This window comes from Ochotona princeps, chromosome X (genome assembly GCF_030435755.1).
Source record: "Ochotona princeps isolate mOchPri1 chromosome X, mOchPri1.hap1, whole genome shotgun sequence".
NCBI classification, from domain to species: domain Eukaryota; kingdom Metazoa; phylum Chordata; class Mammalia; order Lagomorpha; family Ochotonidae; genus Ochotona; species Ochotona princeps.
The window spans coordinates 83,887,108-83,900,063 of record NC_080865.1 but is presented as its reverse complement, the minus strand read 5'-3'; the positions used below and the strand labels follow the sequence as shown (position 1 = coordinate 83,900,063).

The 12,956-nt window shown below is 40.0% G+C and overlaps 1 protein-coding gene across 2 annotated transcripts in view; it reads right to left on the bottom strand.

Annotated features, from left to right (window-relative positions):
- GRIA3 (glutamate ionotropic receptor AMPA type subunit 3) overlaps positions 1-12,956 on the bottom strand; it is a 304,452-nt gene that overhangs the window by 49,323 nt on the left and 242,173 nt on the right. For both annotated transcript variants that reach the window (XM_004587661.3, XM_004587660.3), the window contains exon 12: positions 8,506-8,704. In XM_004587661.3, coding sequence (XP_004587718.2) covers positions 8,506-8,704 — 199 coding nt within the window. The remainder of the gene's footprint in view (positions 1-8,505; positions 8,705-12,956) is intronic.

Here is a 12,956-nt window from a genome sequence, read left to right as displayed (position 1 = left end):
TGATATAGATTAGAAAGCTAGAAATACGACAGTTTTCAGAGCACCTTGGGTTTCAACAGTGATTTCCAGTGTTTCCTTGGCTGTCTATATATTGATTTCTACTATGATACAGTTGATTCAAAGCAATACTTTCTCTTGGAAACTGCTTATTTTGTGCTTCATAAACTCTCATTATTCAAAGACATATAGACAAATGCCATTTTATACAAACACATTTTAATGTGAATCCTTGAGGATATTAATAATACTTGGCCAAGAGTGGCTACATTTTAATGTAATCTAAAACAAATTTTTGTTCTTTTTTTGTCACAAACATATTCTCACATACCCCTTGAACTACCTTTGAGTTTTCTTTTCTCTCCAAATATTTTTAAGAAGGCTCTTTCTCTAGAAACTTCTTTTGATGAACTCTCTTGACTCCTTTATCATTTGCATATAGGGCTCAGGGGTGTGGATGACATCTGTGATTTCTTCCCAGATGTCTAGGACAGGTTACTCTATCTAGTGAGCTGTAAAATCAATGTCACTTATTGATACAAGAAAGAGCCTGTAACCCAGACCAAATACACAAAGGAAGTAAAATTGGGAGTTACAAAGCATCCACAAGAATGGTCAATTAGAAATGAAATAATTTTGGACGATAAAGTCCAGAAGTAAATCAGGTTGTGAACACATAAGAATTTTGATAACAATGGGAAGAAAGACACTGTTTTGAAATTCAGATTTTTCTAGGCACAGAAACGGATTACATCTTTATTGGGGGCACCTAAAATCCTATTTGAGATAGGATATTGATTTTGAGGATAGCTTACAGATAGATGCCCACAGCCCAAAACTTGGAAGAAATACATTAGATTATCTCTGTGCAAGACCCTTTCTTCCAGCAGGTAACATCCTAAGCCATTTCTAATGGGAGGAGGACAGCCCGAGTTTCATGTGTGCATCCTGCTGGGTCTCCAGGGTTGTAACCCAAACAGGGGAAACATGTTCTACCAAGTTTTGTTACAAGGTAAACTATGCAGGACTTGGTACAGATGTGTGGTGTAAACAAGTATTTAGGCCTTCTTTGAAGATGCACATGCACATACATGCCTAGGCCTTTCCCTTAAGTTCAGTCATACATCAAGATGAAACTTTTTAACATTAACTAATGTTCTACTCTCCACACTAGTTACCCAGTGACTCCCTTCCTTCTAAAGCAGAAACGTCTATTGCTTCAGAGAAGCTTAACATTGTCTAAGCAGGAAGGGGAAGAAAACAGAACACATGCCTTCATCCCTTTTATTTCAAATAGGCTTTTAAAAAGTTATAGCAAATAAACCGGGAATTGACATGTGATCTAACAGTTTCATGCCTAGATTTACAAGAACACTTCAAAAAATTCATGGAAAGTAGAATTGAAAACTACTTTATGTTGGCATCAAAAATGGAAATTTATGTATATGCAGAGCCCTCAGAAATCTTGTAGACAATATACCTGAAAAAACCATGCATGGAAAAAAATTTGTGATAAAATAGGCTTATCTTTTAATTACATTTTCTATGAACTTTTTGATTTTCCATTGTCTCTGTTGACAAGGTTATTTATCTGTTTACAAGCTCCTTGAAGTTAGGAATTCTATCACATTCCTGGTACAGTAGCCCTGGTGCCTAAATCACTATTGGTGTAAATTGGCTCATCTTTTCAAAAGTGGGTTGCAAGCAAATGTTCCATCTAGTTCATTGTTCTTGTTACATGGGTTCCAATAAGTTTAAATTGTATTTGATATCTCTGGTTAAGTTTTTAGCCTCCTGCTTGGCGATAAAGAATTGTAAATCTTTAACCCACACAGGCCTGCCGGATTAACTCAAGGAAGGTCTAATTGAACACTTGAGTCTCATCCCTTTAACTGGAAGGCTATGACATGATTTGACATTGTCAGATGAGAAAACAAAGATTCCAAGATGAGTTTTTCTAGTTGCAGTGTTTTTGTGCAGACCCCAGGAGTCCTGTGTGATGTTAATTATCCCGCTGTTGGCGGCCTCTAAGAGAATGGACACATAACAACCTTAGGCTTTCCAGGCTATAAAATGCTCTCATAAGCAAATAGGTTACCTGGAAAGGACTAACAGAGGTAGGCTAATCAAATCCATATGGTTGGTCCCTTTGGACAGATGGCCTGCATGTCACTTTGGAAACACCTCAGATTTCTAGGTGGTCTTCAAGGGCAGCTCAGAATTGTGCAGGCTGAAGTTGTTGAGTCTGCGGGGCGTAGAAGGGTGGCTGAAGATGGGCTTACTAGGAGATGAGGTCAGCAGCAATGTTTGTAAATGAGGGCGTAGGAGTGGAGAGAATGGGGGAAAGGATATAAATGCGCCTTTTCTCTTTGCAAATCCAGAAAAACAAAACAAAACAGAAAAAACAAAGCAAAAACCCTGTCACATCTATTCCACTGACAAAGCAGGGATTAATTTTAGTTGTCAAAAGCGCTCCTCGTGTCTACGGCACCTTGACTGGAGGGTCTTTAGCTTCCTTTTTCCTAATGTTTCCCGGAATTTCATATGCGTTAAAGGAGCTTTTTGTGACATTCTTGTTGGTAAACAAGAAGACTGACATCAGATAGTTCTTACCCAAACAACGAAGTCACTGGCGGAGGTGAAACTAGAAATAATTTCCATCTTTCTCTTGTTCTTTCCGATTTTACCCACACACATAGCAACCTTTATCGTCTGAGACACTAAAGCTGTGTGATAACAGGGGTTTGCTGTGTTTATATAGCATTCACTCTAGTTTTATGGATGCCTTCCCTTTTTTGCCTTCTTATCTTGGCTCCCTTTGAAGTTGCCAGAATGGAAAGATGTCTTTCAAAAGTAGAAACAGGCTTCCTTTTCTAATTGAGCCTTCAAGAGAAATCAAAACAAAGAGGCAACAGGAAAGGAGACAGAGGCCTGATTCATGCACGATGCCCCAATGGGGCTATGAATACTCACACCCCAGGGTAGCACTGAAGGGGGTGGGAGAGTGGGGAGAGTGGGGAGAGGACTCAGTGTGGATGCAAAGCATCAGGGTTGTAGTTCCACTCCTCCACTGAGCTAAGTGATGTTTGACAAGTCATGGGAAGTCACAGTGTCCTCTTGTCTCAGCTTTCTCCCCTATGAAGCAGGTATAGTGGTCTGTTCTGGCTGCATTGCACGATTGTTGTGAGGATTGAATACAGCAATGCACGTGACTGGGTGGGGAAAATTGACAGTGCACCACACTGAGTTTTGGCAGGATGCAGACCAGTTCTGCTGCGCTCAGTAACTAGTTGACCTTCCTGCTGTGGCTATGGAGAATGACGGAGCTTGTTGTCAGCTCCAGTGAAGTGTACGTGCTTCAGGCTGGGCAGGGACTCCATAGACAAAAACACCATCTGTAGCTATCTGAGGTGCCTACAGTGTAAGTCAGTCTGTTCCTCCCTCATCTCCATGAAACAATCTCCAAATGTGGTGAACAAGCCTGTTTGGATATTATCAAGTGGTTAGGCCAAAAATAGGAATTTAGTTTTGTTTATTGAGTTTGTTTTAGTTATAGAGATCCTCAGTGCTTAGTGTGGAGTGGAATGTACTGCAAAAGATCAAGTATTAGAGAATAACTTATAAATAATGGGCTCCATAGCATTCGTTCTTAGCCTATGTGTATAGCTGCAGTTTCTCCTTGTTCTTGGAGAGAAATAGTACGTCTGTGTTCAGCTGTGTGTACAGTTGTCCAGTGAATCTTGGCCTCCGTGTCCTTCCCATTCAGCTTGAGATATGTCTGCGAGGAATCCTTCTAGAAACACAGGTCCTAGCTGCTGAGGGATGGGCAGGGCCAATCAATGCATCTTGCTCTTGTCCACAGTTACATGTGGCCAGAATTCTGCTTTCTCGCCTCTTGTAGTCGTGGGCTGTAAGGTCTATGGCTCTTGCTTTATAATATATTATATGAAATAGTAAAATGACACTTTAAAAAAAAATAACACAGATTCAACCACAGCCATTTGAAAAAATATGAGACTTTTTTTCTTTAAAAAAATTGCCAAGTAATATGTGTAGCAGGTGTCTCTGAAACATTATCTTTTGGTGTCAGTTCATCTCTTGCTGGGGCTGTTCGTTGGGCTGTGTCTCAAACATTTGGTCACATCATGTGTCTGCAACTCATTAAATTTTTTTCCTCCATGGTCCATGTATGTTGTCTGTTAAGATTTTAAATTCATCATTGTATTTTGTGAGAAAAAATTTAATCAGAGAACTTTCACTTTTTGATGGGTTTCCTAAGGCTCTAGGCTGGGAGAAGAGGCAAGGAGGTCTGCTGGGTACACAGCGCTGTGGCCATAAAGCTTCAGGCTTAGCCACTGACTTTTCTTAGTCTTGTCAAAATGACAACATATTGCAAGGAAAGAATCTTGATGGAATTTGAACTGTAATACTGCATCAAGGTGGAGGAATCCACCAGGGGGGAGGGGTGTAGGGAGGGGTGGGGGGATTCCCAGAGCATATGAAACTGTCACATAATGCATAATAATTAATAAAAAAAAAAAAAAAAAAAAAAGTGCCAAGATCACACAACAAGGAAAAAAAAAAAAAAAAAAAAAAAAAAATGACAACATAGCCTGAATAGGTGTATTTGTGGAAATTTTTTGTTCTCCTTCCTCCGTATCCTTCAAACCTTATTATAGATTACCAATAAATGTTGACGAAATGAGCATTTCAATTGAAAATGCTTTTTGAGTGTAAGGCTGAATGCGTAAACAGAATGTAAATATTGTTAGCAATGACAAATCCCAAGTCAGCTTGGGAGGGCTCCTCCCTTCACTGCCTACACTCAGCTTCCCATACATGAAAGGACAGTGTTCTTTGTTGTTATTCAGCTGACCTCCACAGAGCTAACCAGGTCTGCAACTCAGAAGACATTTAGTGCCCTCGGGGTTGGTCTCCTGAGAAAGCTCAGTTCTGTCTTGCCTACGGTGCTAGAGCAACTCTCCACTCTTCCTTTATATCTTCTTTACTTTCTTAAAAGAGACTTAAATTAGTAGTAAACATTTCATTAAAAAAAAATGGAAACATGGCATATCAGGCTAAGCCTCTGTCTGTAGTGCTGACATTCCATACAGGTGCCAGTTTGAGTTCCAGCTACTCCATTTCTGATCCAGCTCCTTGCTAATGGCTTGGGAAATCAGTGGAAGATGGTTCAAATTCTTGGGCTTCTACGTCTACATGGGAGACCTTGAAGAAGCTCCTGGCTTTGGATCAGCATAGCTCTGACTATTGCAGCAATTTGGGGAGTGAATCAATGGATGAAAGATCTTTTTCTGTGTCTCCCTTCTCTCTCTAACTCTGCTTTTTAAATAAAAATGAATCTTAAAAAAAAAAAAGCACACACAGCTAACACCTCCTTTAGTCCCCAAGGATGTGGAAAAGTGACTGAACATTCTAACTCTCTTCTAATATTTCCAGAGGTATGCAGGCAGAGAGAAGTTAGGAATCTCCCCCACCCCCAAAATTGCTACTTTTAGCATCACTCTGTATCAGGATAAATTTCTGAAAGTTAGTGGAGAATGATCATTTTGGGGGCAAATCGTAGTGGAATTTCTCTGGACAATGGCAATAAAGTTGACTATATTTCTTTTTAAAGCATGTGTGCCTTTACCTCTAGTTGGGATATTTAGTTTTGAAGCTGCTAAGGAAATCAGTTAAGTCAAGAAGGTTCATGGTAATAGTCCAGATGTCTCTTCCAGCTGCATGCATTTAGCTCTATCCTGCCTGTCTTTCCTGCTGTATGCCAGCGAATTGATGTGGTTGTAAGATGACAGCTAGGGAAAGCTTAGAAAATGAGAAAAACAAAGGAGTCATTTGGAAATACCATGATTTTAATGGCAGCTTTACCCAGGATGAGTAAAAATGTCTTCAGGGCAATTAGAAAAGAATTCTATTGTATTTATTTCTCTCTTAGTAGAAGAACTAGAGGGCTAGCCTCAGGCTGTTTCATGATATTACTATTTGGTCCCTGTGGTTTCTGTATGGAGTGAGAATGGGAAGAAATGCACTCACGTTATGTTTGTAAATATTGTATGTGATCTTGTTTTAATCCTCCACAGCCCAAAAGGCATGTTGCAGAAGGCTCCAATTTGTGTGTGCGCGTGTAGTTACTGTTCTTAAATTGCCTTGATGTTTTGGGATCAAGGAGGATTGAGGGGGCAGTGACATAGCTGTGGGGAAGTCTATGGGTAAAAGATGATGTGATATTCTGACTGCCTCCTCTGTGTCCATTGGGTTCAAGGGGAGCGGGGTGGAGGACGTAGCAGGCAAAAATGGCCTGGGGACCAATTGATGGGACCTTCCTGTATTATAGAATGCCAAGCATACCATGCATTAGGTTTATATAACATTTTCAGTAGAAGCAGGATAAAAGAGCTAATTTTTCTGTGCTGCTCAGTTGTACTCTTAGATCCTCAACCTTTGTGTGCTATCCTGAATAATCACCTCACAGAGTACCTAATGCTGTTGCCAAGGACCATCTGGGGGTAAAACGAAGTAGCATGTGGGAATTAGAAAATGAGTTTTGTTCCCTTATACCTAGAAATGGCTAGCTCCTCCCTTAATCAGTTTTTCAAAAGAGCTCTATTACCTCATTGAAGATCACTCATTGGCTAAAAATGGGCGAGCATTAGAAACCATAAACCAATTAGAATGTGGCAATTGCTTTGCACAGAATTAGCTGCTGATTCAAATCATCTCTGATAATATAGTGTTCTATAAGGAAGCCTTCATTGAAAGAATTAGTAGATAGAGACTCACAATGAGTGGAGGATGTGGTCTGCATGTCAGGAGATGATTACGTGGCTAAGTGTTTGTGCTAATGAGTCTTCCCAGAGAACCTTCTTTTGCCTGAAACATGGATGAATGGACTTTAAAAGTTTAATGGGAATTGATGCCATCTATTCATTACTATATAAAATGCACCTTGCTAATCTCATTGCTGTTGAAGGAAGGCAGCTTTTCAATGGAACAAGAATCTCTTATCACAGGGTCCCTGTGTGGTGTCTTGATATACTAAGTGGTCAATTAGTTCATGTAGCAATTTGGTGCTTACTGGGATGGTGAACATAAGCTCTGCTCAGGGCTGATATCAAATCAGCTTTCCATGGAGTTGATTATGCACTGACTACTCAACAGATGGAAATCCGTGGCTTCCAACCCTTCCACATGTGAATGATTGAATGGGAGGCAGGGAATGTACCCTAATAAGCTTCGGGGACTACCATAGTAGTGAGGGTCAAAGGCAGGTTACTTACAGAGGGGCTTCATATCATTTTGATGACGATGAATTTTCCAGTTGGGGATTGTGATCTCCTCAGTAAAAAGGTGGTAGAGGTGAGATATGAATGTCCTGAACTACTGAGCATTCTAGAAAAGGTCCTGGAACTCGGTCTTTGTTCTTCACGAAGTGAACACAGTTTTTATTTAATTGATATAATGCTTAGAAACAGACTCCTCCTGGTTTTCCATGAAGCAATTGGACAAATCTCACGGTAATACATGTAGAAATCTATTTCTTACTGTTTTAATAAAATAAGCTTGTTGAGAACCAATATCTGTTTACTCTGGACCTTTGAAGAGAAGTCAGTAATTATAGCTGCTATCTAATAACTTGATTATTGGTTGGAGAGAGTAACTAAATTTTCCTCTCCACCTACTTAGAACTGGAATGACTTTTGTATGATTCTGGTGACATTAGTAGGCAGTGGTAATGTGTATAATGATCAAAAGCAACATATTTTCATTGCTGGCGCAACTGAAAAACATTTGAGTTCTTAAAAATTCCATTGGTATTTTCCCCAATAGTGTAGTTATTACAGATAATTTATGTAAATATGACTTGTCCATTATATTAACCTGTCGTTTTCTGCTTTAATCACCTTTCACCCTTCCTCTTGTGGTTCCCTTTCCAAAATTTGGCCAATGTGACAGGGAAAATAAACCTACTGGAGACTTTAATTATCAGCTTCCTGGTAATATTATATACAGTATTATTTGAAACAACTGCAATTTCAATAGAAAATTGATTTCTAAAAGAAAATTGGTCATTTCCTATATAGTTCATCACTTGTCGGAGACTTGGCGCCAATTACTTATCTTCTATGAACCCGTGACACATGAAATCACTGCTTTTGTAAAAGCTATGAGGAAAAACAGGTATTATTTAGTTCAATATTCTCATGACTCAAGTGGACCATAGCTGACAGAAGTTAAATGACTTGGTTAAGGACAAATGATCACTTCATGGCAGGGTTAGGTTTCAAGGCCAGGAGTTGAAATTTAGTGCTCTCAGTAGGCTACCTGTTTCATCTCACAAGCACCTCCCTTCTAAAAGACACCGAACTGCATCAGTATCCAGGCCACTCTCCTTGGACAACATTCCCACCCTTTCCCAACCTTGTCTCAAAAGCACCGTAAGGACACAACAAGGGACAAACCAGCAGGCCCAGTGAACTGCAAAGAACTTACTCTGAAAAATTCTTTTGTTGAACCAGAGTCCAGGGTCCCATATGCAATTTCAGTCTGCTTAGCTAAGTCTTCTGCACTCTCTATGGGAGAAACCATCCTCTCCACAGTCAGGAAAGCAGCAAGATTGGCAGTATAGGAAGAAATTATGATCAGGGTGAAGAACCACCAAACCCCTCCAACAATGCGCCCGGAAAGTGATCTACAAAACAAAACAGAAAGAAATCCAGGAGGGGCCACATCTGGATGAAATCTTTTGTCTTTATTTCTACAAAGAGGAGTGATTTCAGTACAGCTGTATCAGGTGGAGCAAGGTGAATAAATCAAATCAGTACACAAATGTCACATGATCACAACACTCCAGGTCATGATGGAAAATGATGATGATGCATGCCTAATATGGCCTGTACAAGGTTTCAAGGCAGTTAGTTTTTAGTGGCAGAAATGTTTAACTTGGTGAGTTCTCTTGCTGTGAGCGCTGCTAGACACAAGTGTTGGTGAGTGGTTTTCAACACTGGCTGCACAAAGGAATCACCTAAGATCTTAAAATTTCACTCCCGGGCTTATCCAAGACCAATTAAGTCAGAACTTGAGAGTTGAAGCACAGATATTTGTATTTTTTAAAGCCCTCTCATCTCCCCCACAGGACATTAAACTGTGCAGGCAAGGTTGGGAACTACTGATATAAAGGGATGTCATTAGAGAAACAGTCAAAATTCTTCCTGCATTTGATAAGAAATGGGCAGATACTGGTAAATGAGCACTATTAAGTTCAATAAATTTAATAAAGATATAGCCACTTGGCAGAGTTGGTGACTACTCATGGAGGCAAGTAGTTAATGGCTAGTGGAGCTCAGAAGATGAAAACTTTTTTTAAAAAAAGATTTATTTATTTTTATTGGAACAGCAGATTTACAGAGAGGAGAACAGACAAAAAGGTATTCCATCCACTGGTTCACTCCACAAATGGCCGCAATGACCTGAGCTGCACTGATCTGAAGCCAGGGGTCAGTAGCCTCCTCCAGGTCTCCCCACGTGAATACAGGGTTCCAAGGCTTTGGGGCATCCTCCATTGCTTTACCAGACCATAAGCAGGGAGCTAGATTGGAAGTGGAGTATCCGGGACATGAACCAGTCCCTATATGGATTACCAGCACTGCAAGGTGGAGGATCAACTAGTTGAGCCATCATACTGGCCCTTGAAAACACTCTTTTTAGCATATCAAGCCTTAGGCACTCAGGACAGGCCACCAGTTAAATAGGCAATAGGATTTGAGAGGCACTGAAAGGCTTGTTTCTTCCACCTGCCTCCCACCCAAAAGATGCCCATGAGCAAAGCCATTCTCTTAACCTGCCCCAGAGGCTTCATCAGTGTACCATATTATTTGACCAGCATATATCACTTAGCCAATTAGTAGGAAATGGGATTATAAACGGGTACATTTTACTAGAAGGAACATGGCATGGAAGGGATCCTGCAACTCATATGGGAGACCTCTAAGAGACTCCTGGGTGTGGATCAGCTCAGTTCTGCTGGTCATTGTAGCCACTTGGGGGAGTGAACCAGAGGATGGAAGATCTTTGTCTCTCCTCTCTCTGTAAATCTGATTTTGCAATAAGAAATGTCTGCCTTTCATGAGTGCTCCTCAAAGAGAGGGCACTTAGGGGGCAGCATAAAAGGCCCCAGTTGCTCTGCACTGGGTGATGGCTTATGCTTGGGAGATGTCGTCTCCTTACAGTGTCCCTGAAGGCTGCCTCTGTAGGAAAGACATTCTACTCCGTAAGGTTTCTAAAGCATTGCTGCATCGTTCTGGGGAGAGTTCTGCTGTGTTGCAGAGCTCCCTCCTGCTTGGGCTATGTTCTCTCAGTGCCCAGAAAAGCTCACAAGAAGAGAACCCACTCTGTCATGAAGTCAAGAATAGGCCTAGGAGCCTGGCACACTTCCAGGCTCTGTGGGAAGTGGGCCGTTCTGGGCTGAGAGCTGGTGAATCAATCTCTTCTTTGTGCTAGCGTTTTACCACTTGGAAGCACATTTAAATTCCTGTGTCCCAAGATAACCTTTTCCCTCTGGTTGTTTTAGATGCTACATTCTGATCAAATAATTTTGGCAAGTGTTTTGCTAAATAACATTCTTCAGTGGTTAACACTCACAAACCTTCTTGATTATTCAATTTATGTCTGCAAATCCCATTGGTCCCTGGATGCCGGAAACAACTCTTATTTCGTTCTGTCTTGAACATGATTATGTTTAACTTTTCAGATGTGAAAATTTGCTTTGCAACAGATTTTTCTAACTACTAGTTACTCTCTCTCAGGATTTCATCTGGGAACAGTTCTCTTTTAATCAGAAGAGGTAAAAACATCTGGATGAGTCAGAAAAGCTGTGTGGCACTTCCAAAAGCTCAAAGTATACAGGGTTGTAGTTGGGAATTCAGGCCTTTTTGAATCATTATTCATTGTTGCCGTGCACTTTTATTTAGTGTGGAAGGATTGACTTCGGAAATAATATCACGGTAAGGGTAATGCTTCAAAGTAATAGGATAATAGAAACGCTAACAATAATAATTAAATATGCTTTCTATAATGCCAGACTCTGTTCTAATCACTTCCCATGCACAACTTTTGTAATCACTCCTACACTAGATACTGTTTTATAGATAAGTAAATAGAGGCATTTGACAAAGACACCAAGGTACAAAACAGAAATCAGAAATTAAAACATCTGTACTTACACATTAGGAAAGAAATGCCCACATTTTTGTAGTATAAAATGCACCTGATTTGTATGAAGAAAAATCCAGAATGTATAAATTATAGAAGGTGCAATTTTCCTGCAAACACTGAGAAGTTCAGTTGTAGGAAAACCAAACATGTACGGCTAATTGTTGTTTATTATCTGTGGAACTGTGAATGTCAGCCTTATTTGGAATGATGGGGCTTTGCCTGGACCAAGAGGAAAAATGACTTTGGAGTATTTCCAGAATCACAGCTTAATACAGAAAGAGGTATATTCTGCTGCTGTGGATGTTAATGGTAGTTTATGCATTATCTACTTGAAATGTGGAGAAAAATACAGTAATTTATGGAAATTACATTGTTCCATTCTATTGAGACTAATGGAGTGTGGCTGTGCCTGTCTGATCTAAAATCAAGCTTGCACATCATCATCTGGCTATTTTGGCCACCTTAATACTGACTCAGATCATCATGTGGTTAATCTGAATGACTCAGCTGAGATTGGTTGTTGACATGACTGAAAATAAAACTAAATGCAAAACATTCATTTTTGTGGCCTCTTGTCTACATGGCCATTAACTTGGGCAATTATGTGGCTAATGTTGGGATCATGTACCTATCGGCATGGAGAATTTGGGTGATGAGCCACACAAAAGTGGTACCGTAATATGCAGCAACCTGAACAGAGATGGGACAGAAAGCACTCTTATGGCCTCGGTGTGGGTTGTGGGAGGCTGCACTCCCCGCTGGCCTCTCCAGAGAAGAGCAGCTGGGACAGCAGATTTCCACTGCTGGGAAGCCCAGCTCCCGTCCCTGGGAACTTTTGTGGTGGAGCCCTCAGTGCAGACACTCCATAAACATTTTTACATTTCCCTTTTTTTTCATTAGTAAAACTGTAGCTGCTTTGCAACCACGTTTCATGTGCTTTTATAAGGGTTTATTAAAACAAGAATAGACACTATAGCTGACTTGAAAAGACCTGCCATTTCCAGTACCATTCCCTCCATTAATGGAGCTGCCAAAATGCTTAGTATTCATTTCAGACACTTTGGTTGCACAAGACAGATTCAGAGGTTAGCATAATGAAATGGCTGTAAAGCACTGTGGTTCTGTGTTTATAAAGGTGCATTATAAGAAGCATACCCTACATTTGGAAGCAATGGCAGAGAAAGCATGAAGTTAGTGAAAGTTCATTAGCAACAAATGAAAAGCAGACATAAGACATTGCAAAATGGATATCTCAAGGAAGATATAATACTTTGTTAATTTTAATCATGAGGGATAGTTTTATATAGAGGATAGAATTAATAGTAAGATGTATTTTAAGACTTGCAATTATAATAAAAGGGAGCTGTGTGCTATAACTTTAATCATGTAGGGAAATCTTGTAATCTGTACTTTACTAGCTTCTTAAGATGAAGAACTGGAACTGAAAACCACTTCTCTTTTGTAAAAACTCTATATCATTTCTTTAAAGAAAAAAATCTCCTTCCAAGGAATGTATCATTTTTACACTCCATTCAATGCTGTGTCTGTGACAAATTTTTTAAAAAATGTGCAGAGTCAATCTCTAACTCTGGCATCCTTCTTTGATGAGAATAAGTAATCATGTTCCAAAGACTCAAAAGCTATGGCTTTCATCCAGAAATGTCATGAAATACATGTAATAAAAAGTCTGCTATTACATCATGAATTTATTACCACCTCACTACTGCTTT